Source organism: Lolium perenne, chromosome 5 (genome assembly GCF_019359855.2).
Source record: "Lolium perenne isolate Kyuss_39 chromosome 5, Kyuss_2.0, whole genome shotgun sequence".
In the NCBI taxonomy this organism is placed as follows: domain Eukaryota; kingdom Viridiplantae; phylum Streptophyta; class Magnoliopsida; order Poales; family Poaceae; genus Lolium; species Lolium perenne.
Window position 1 is genome coordinate 199,892,322 of NC_067248.2, and position 7,387 is coordinate 199,899,708.

General features: G+C 58.1%; 1 protein-coding gene across 1 annotated transcript; it reads left to right on the forward strand.

Moving 5' to 3' along the window:
- The first annotated feature begins 311 nt into the window (after positions 1 to 311).
- LOC127301524 (cellulose synthase A catalytic subunit 9 [UDP-forming]) lies at positions 312 to 4,642 on the forward strand. Its single transcript, XM_051331778.2, has 11 exons — positions 312 to 925; positions 1,027 to 1,123; positions 1,210 to 1,321; positions 1,403 to 1,669; positions 1,766 to 2,111; positions 2,206 to 2,469; positions 2,554 to 2,766; positions 2,857 to 3,061; positions 3,155 to 3,351; positions 3,438 to 3,791; positions 3,895 to 4,642. Exons 1-11 carry the CDS (start codon positions 416 to 418, stop codon positions 4,480 to 4,482), a joined length of 3,153 nt encoding a protein of 1,050 aa, XP_051187738.1. The 5' UTR covers positions 312 to 415; the 3' UTR covers positions 4,483 to 4,642.
- The last annotated feature ends 2,745 nt before the right edge of the window (positions 4,643 to 7,387 follow it).

The window sequence follows — 7,387 nt, forward strand, 5'->3', positions numbered from 1 at the left end:
GGAGATGGCGGGAAATCCAAGTATCGGTTGGTCGGGGTTGGTCCGTAGAGCCGCGCACGCAGCCTGACAGCGGCAGCAGACTCCAGCACAGCGCAAAACCAACCTTTCGCTTCACTTCGCGGCAACGGGGACGCCGCACCCAACCGACCCGACGCGCCGCTAGCTCCCCCTCACCACGCCGGCCACGATGCACACGCCGCCGCCCATCCGTCCGTCCGTCGGCCTCCATCCGGCGCACCAGATCGCACTGGCCCGAACAGCCACCCCTCACCTCTCCCACCCGCCAAAACTCGCTTCCCTCTTTAACCCTCTCATATAGCCCCTGCCACAAGCGAACCAGGCACCACCACCCCGCACACTCACCTCCTCTCAGTCACCGGCCGCCGCGAGAGAGCTGCACCGCGCGTGAGCGACGATGGAGGCGGGCGCCGGGCTGGTGGCCGGCTCGCACAACCGGAACGAGCTGGTGCTGATCCGGGGGCACGAGGACCACAAGCCGCTGCGCGCGCTGAGCGGGCAGGTGTGCGAGATATGCGGCGACGAGGTCGGCCTCACCGTCGACGGCGTCCTCTTTGTGGCCTGCAACGAGTGCGGCTTCCCTGTGTGCCGCCCCTGCTACGAGTACGAGCGCCGGGAGGGCACCCAGAACTGCCCGCAGTGCAGGACCCGCTACAGGCGCATCAAGGGGAGCCCCAGGGTGAGCGGGGACGAGGACGAGGAGGACATCGACGACATCGAGCACGAGTTCAACATCGACGACGACAACAACAAGAAGCAGCAGCAACTGCAGCTGCATGGCGCCAGCCACATCACCGAGGCCATGCTGCACGGCAAGATGAGCTACGGGAGGGCCTCCGAGGACGGAGGCGACGGCAACCACACCCCCATGATCCCGCCCATCATCACCGGCAATCGCTCCATGCCGGTACGAATAATCCTTTACCTCGCATTACCTATTGGTTGGCAGTTCTAGGCATGGTCGCTCAGGATTTTCATCACTTAAATTGTTCGTTGACAACAATTTAGGTGAGCGGCGAATTCCCGATGTCAGCAGGCCACGGCCATAGCGAGTTCTCCTCCTCCCTGCACAAACGCATCCATCCGTACCCACCGTCCGAGCCAGGTTAGCACTTAGATACTCCAACACTTTCATTTGTTCGTGTGCTTAACCGACACTGATCAAACACTGATGAGGAGAAATTTGATCAGGGAGTGCAAAATGGGACGAGAGGAAGGAGGTGAGCTGGAAGGAGAGGATGGACGACTGGAAGTCCAAGCACGGTGCTGCCGACCCCGACGACATGGATGCCGATGTGCCCCTGTATGCGATCCCACCCAGCCACTGCACTGTACCTAGTTCAAAATCCAAGAACCGTTGCTCACCTGAACTTTTTTTGTGCAGGAACGACGAGGCGAGGCAGCCGCTGTCGAGGAAGGTGTCAATCGCGTCGAGCAAGGTGAACCCGTACCGGATGGTCATCATCCTCCGTCTCTTCGTCCTCTGCGTCTTCCTCCGGTACCGCATCCTCAACCCCGTCCCCGAGGCCATCCCGCTGTGGCTCACCTCCATCGTCTGCGAGATTTGGTTCGCCGTCTCCTGGATCCTCGATCAGTTCCCCAAGTGGTACCCCATCGACCGCGAGACCTACCTCGACCGCCTCTCCCTCAGGTCCTTAATCCCCACCGTCACGAAAACAAGTTACTGCTTTTTTGCTTGATCCAAATTAACCATCCATGGCTCTGAACTCTGAAATGAAATGTTCAGGTATGAGAGGGAAGGGGAGCCGTCACGGTTGTCGCCGGTGGATCTGTTCGTGAGTACGGTGGACCCGCTCAAGGAGCCCCCGCTGGTGACGGCCAACACAGTGCTGTCCATCCTGGCCGTAGACTACCCCGTGGACAAGGTGTCCTGCTACGTCTCGGACGACGGCGCGTCCATGCTGTCCTTCGAGTCGATGTCGGAGACGGCGGAGTTCGCCAGGAAGTGGGTGCCCTTCTGCAAGAAGTTCAGCATCGAGCCCCGTGCACCGGAGTTCTACTTCTCCCGGAAGGTAGACTATCTCAAGGACAAGGTCCAGGCGACCTTCGTTCAGGAGCGACGCGCCATGAAGGTATGTGACAACAACTCTTCACTGTTTGAACTTACTACTACTTTGTAACTGAAGAATGTTGCTGATCATTTTGGTTTGATGGGTCGATGAGCAGAGGGAGTACGAGGAGTTCAAGGTTCGGATCAACGCCCTGGTGTCCAAGGCGCAGAAGGTGCCCGACGAGGGGTGGATCATGAAGGACGGCACGCCGTGGCCCGGTAACAACACCCGCGACCACCCCGGCATGATCCAGGTGTTCCTGGGGCACAGCGGTGGCCACGACGCCGAGGGCAACGAGCTGCCACGCCTGGTCTATGTTTCCCGTGAGAAGCGGCCCGGGTTCCAGCACCACAAGAAGGCTGGCGCCATGAACGCTCTCGTACTGCCCTGCACCCTCCATCGCTTCACTTCCTTCAGCTCAGACATAGATGGTTCTCTGAATTTTTACCTGACACTGTCACAGATCCGCGTCTCCGCCGTGCTGACGAACGCGCCCTTCATGCTCAATTTGGATTGTGATCACTACATCAACAACAGCAAGGCTATCAGGGAGTCTATGTGCTTCCTCATGGACCCGCAGGTTGGCCGCAAGGTCTGCTACGTGCAGTTCCCCCAGAGGTTCGACGGCATTGATGCCCACGACCGATACGCCAACAGGAATACTGTCTTCTTCGATGTAAGCCTACCATTCCACCACTCCTACACTATGTTTCTAGAAACAAAATTACGAGTGATGGGTCTGACATTAGTAATTCTTGGTGATCAGATCAACATGAAGGGGCTGGATGGTATCCAAGGTCCCGTGTATGTCGGGACAGGATGCGTGTTCAGGCGACAGGCGCTCTATGGCTATAACCCTCCTAGTGGCCCCAAGAGGCCGAAGATGGTCACCTGCGACTGCTGCCCGTGCTTCGGCCGCAAGAAGCGAAAGAACGCCTTGGACGGGCTGCCAGAGGGCGTGGCCGATGGAGGTAAGATTCAGAGGAGGAAGCACACACATTGAACACTGTTTTCAGTTCAGTGGCCTGCTGCAGGTTGGTGAATTTTCCTCTTTGGCTATTCAGGGATGGACGGTGACAAGGAGATGATGATGTCCCAAATGAACTTCGAGAAGCGGTTCGGGCAGTCTGCGGCGTTCGTCACGTCGACCTTCATGGAGGAAGGTGGCGTCCCTCCGTCGTCGAGCCCCGCCGCTCTCCTCAAGGAGGCCATCCATGTCATCAGCTGCGGCTACGAGGACAAGACTGACTGGGGTCTGGAGGTACAGAAACACCTCACAGACCATCACTTCGCCCAACTATCTCCATACTTCAAGTACTGATTTGTGCTCCTTCCTGAATGATGCAGCTTGGGTGGATCTACGGGTCGATCACAGAGGACATCCTGACCGGATTCAAGATGCACTGCCGTGGGTGGCGGTCGATCTACTGCATGCCCAAGCTTGCCGCCTTCAAGGGGTCGGCGCCAATCAATCTGTCTGACCGTCTCAACCAGGTGCTGCGGTGGGCGCTAGGGTCCGTCGAGATCTTCTTCAGCCGGCACAGTCCCTTGCTCTACGGCTACAAGGGGGGCAACCTCAAGTGGCTCGAGCGCTTCGCCTACATCAACACCACCATCTACCCTTTCACCTCGCTACCGCTGCTCGCCTACTGTACCCTCCCGGCTGTCTGCCTCCTCACCGGGAAGTTCATCATGCCACCGGTCAGTGCTACACACCCAACCTTCCCCGTCATTCATCTTCCCGCCAGGCCACCAGTTCAAATGTCTAACTGTTTTATTTTTGGGTGTTCTTTTGTTGCTGCAGATTAGCACATTTGCCAGTCTCTTCTTCATCTCCCTCTTTATCTCGATCTTCGCAACCGGCATCCTGGAGCTACGATGGAGCGGGGTGAGCATCGAGGAGTGGTGGAGGAACGAGCAGTTCTGGGTCATCGGTGGTGTGTCGGCTCACCTGTTCGCCGTCATCCAGGGCCTGCTCAAGGTCCTGGCCGGGATCGATACCAACTTCACCGTCACCTCCAAGGCCACAGGAGACGAGGACGACGAGTTCGCAGAGCTCTATGCCTTCAAGTGGACCACCCTCCTCATCCCACCGACGACGCTGCTGGTCATCAACATCATTGGCGTCATAGCAGGCATCTCTGACGCCATCAACAACGGATACCAGTCGTGGGGTCCGCTCTTCGGCAAGCTCTTCTTCGCCTTCTGGGTGATCGTGCATCTGTACCCGTTCCTCAAGGGTCTCATGGGGAGGCAGAACAGGACGCCCACCATTGTCATCATCTGGTCTGTGCTGCTGGCCTCCATCTTCTCCTTGCTCTGGGTCAGGATCGACCCCTTCACCGTCAAGGCCAAGGGGCCTGATGTGAAGCAGTGCGGCATCAACTGCTGAGCGCGCCAAGAATCTTTGAAGACTGTGCATAGGGAGGAGAACAATTTGGACGCAAGTTTTGTATTGTTGATGTTTTGTTCATGATATGTTTTGTGTAATATTTTGGAGACCAGAATTGGCTTAAACAAGAATTGAACAAAGGACCAGGTTTCGATGTCAAGCAAGAAAATGATGGTATTTATGTGTTTTAGGTCTGATTGCACTGGTAATTTGGTTAAAATTAAAGCCTAATGTAGCTAGTTGGTGCATCTTCTTGATCATGAACGAAACTAAAGCTGAAGATTAGCACTCAGACTACAGTATAAGCAACTTATTTAAGCCAGAATTGAACAAAGTTAGAGAGTAGCACTCAGATTGCAGCATAAACGCAGCGCCGCCGCCGAGGGTGAGGTCCACCGTGCACCGCCGCCTGACCGCCAGCCCCGCCTGGGGAGGACCTGCGCCGGGTAGAAGAAGAGCCACCGCCGCCGGCACCGCCCGGGCTTTGCCCGGCGGCTCCCGCCGGCGGCGGCAGCGAGGGGAGGGTGGAGGAGGAGGGACGGGAGGTTAGGGTTTTTTCGCCCTGGAGTCGCTCACGGGGGAGCGACCCGAGGGACGTCTGTTAGAGATATATTCCGTGTACGTATAAACGGATAGTCTAGGATAGAGATAGGACTCTCGTGTCTTGCCTTGCACTCCAAGATGATCCCTGTACGCCTATATATACTCGCCCATGAGGCTCAATAATACATCCAACATATTCCGCATATCTCTCTCCCTCTCTATCCTTCTACATGGTATCAGAGCGGCACGCTCCTTGACCTAGCCGCTGCCCGCGCTTCCGCCCGCGCCGCCCCTGGGGAGGTCAATCTCCATGGCCTACTCCGGGGGCCGCGCAACCCGTATGAGGGTTCGTTCGCCGATCTGTTGATCTGCTGCCCTCGAGTCCTTTTTTTTCCAATCCGTAGATTGGTTTTCTTTTTGCTCCGCCGGTCGCTCGACCGGTGTTTTCTTTTTTGGTTTTGCCGATCATAGATCGGATTGAGTCGCCCACCGTCGTCGTCATCATGCGCCTCTACTCCAACCTCGGCATCGACTACACCGGCCATCTTCATCAACTGCGCGGCACGGCCGCACACGTCACACACGGGACGCCTACGTGCGACGCAGCAGGCTGTCTCGCCCGCGCGGTCTCCATCGCTGGTCCGTCTTCGCCGTCATCGCCCGGGACATCACCGACAACGTCGCCAACGACTCCAATCTGCGGCACGTCGTCCACGCCATGGCGCGTACAACGCCGCCGTCGGTCTGATCAACCGACCGCGCGCACGTCTCCGCCAAGCACGTCCCCGAGCACGCGCCTACCACCGATCGAGCTACGGGCTGCCGCTGCGTCGCCCCTTCGGGCCGCAGCGCCGCCGCCTTTGGTCCATGCTACCGGCCTCCGACGCGCCTTCCAAGGCGTGTACGTTGCTGGTGGCCTCCCGCCGCTGCATCGACTCGCGCCCTGTAGCTACGCCGGCCCCTCGGGCCGAGACGTCGCCGCACGCAGTCTACTTCGCCGTCCCCGCGCACCGACGTTCCAGGCTACTACCGCGCCGCCCCATCGGCGCAGGTCGCCACCGTCAGCGCAAGGTCTACGTCAAGCCGCCGGGTTCTTCCTCGCCTACTTCGAGTACCGCCACCGCACCTCCACAGGTAACCTGCATGACCACTTCTGGTCGTTGCAGGCCACGCCGACCACCTCTACAGTCTAGGCATCCAGCATGGCCACTCCTCGCCGCCGCTGGTTTCGCCGCCTTCTACGTCTCCGTCCACCACGACCTCGTCGCCAGCGTCATCGACAACCACAGACTGCATCGGCACCTCTTCCTCTTCGCCGCTCTGCGTCTCGCCACCGCTCTGGAGGCCTCCTCTGCTGGTCCCCCTGACACTGGCGCATGGTCCATGATGGTCCCTGCCCTCGCACGCCCGGTATTGGCAACACCGGCCCGTGCCTTCGTCCCCGACGCGTTCCCGAGCCTGGCAAGCTCGGATCGACGCCTCGCCTTCATCGACTTCGTCTTTGCGTACTCGGTTCTGGCAAAACCGGAGTATGCCTTCGTCCCCGACGTGCGCCTAGTTCTGGCAAAACTAGGGCAGCACCTCGTCCTCGACGGCTCAGACTGCATCGACTTCGGCATCGACCATCTCCACGACTGCCTCGACGCGTCTCCGTCACTCTCCTCGCGCACTATGCGCTTGCGGCTTCATGTGCGGCTACCTCGACACCGGCACCCGACCACGACATCGACCACGGCATCCCCTCGCGCGGCTACCCCGACCAAGGTTGCACCGCCCAACGCTCTCGGCTCCCTCGACATCGGCACAAGGGCTACCACCTCGCTTGCGCCTCACCAGCCTCCTCTCCAGTCCAAGCATCCGCGACGCAACTCCGTCCACGACACTCCCGCTACGACTGCGGGGGAGTGTCAGCCTTCTAGGGTCCACTTCGGTTTATCTCCAGTCTGACCGTCCACGTCGTTCATGTTGTTCACGACGCTCCCGCTACAACTGCGGGGGAGTGTTAGAGATATATTCCGTGTACGTATAAACGGATAGTCTAGGATAGAGATAGGACTCTCGTGTCTTGCCTTGCACTCCAAGATGATCCCTGTACGCCTATATATACTCGCCCATGAGGCTCAATAATACATCCAACATATTCCGCATATCTCTCTCCCTCTCTATCCTTCTACAACGTCCCCCTTGTTTTATTGCTTTTGCAAGGGCAAGTTCATTTGCAAATTGTGGTCTTTGCATTCTAGCAGCAGCAAGAGAATGCTTTAGACATGTTCTTGTTTAGGTGATGAGCCTGAGCTAGGGGGAGCCAAAATGATACAGTATCCCAAAATCCAAAGATTTTTAACTCGGAACTGAAAATGTA

Coding starts and splice junctions, on each gene's coding strand:
- LOC127301524 (XM_051331778.2), top strand. CDS start 416: ATGGAGGCGGGCGCCGGGCTGGTGGCCGGCTCGCACAACCGGAACGAG. Junction 3,352..3,437: donor AGACTGACTGGGGTCTGGAG/GTACAGAAACAC, acceptor TGAATGATGCAG/CTTGGGTGGATCTACGGGTC. Junction 3,792..3,894: donor GGAAGTTCATCATGCCACCG/GTCAGTGCTACA, acceptor TTGTTGCTGCAG/ATTAGCACATTTGCCAGTCT.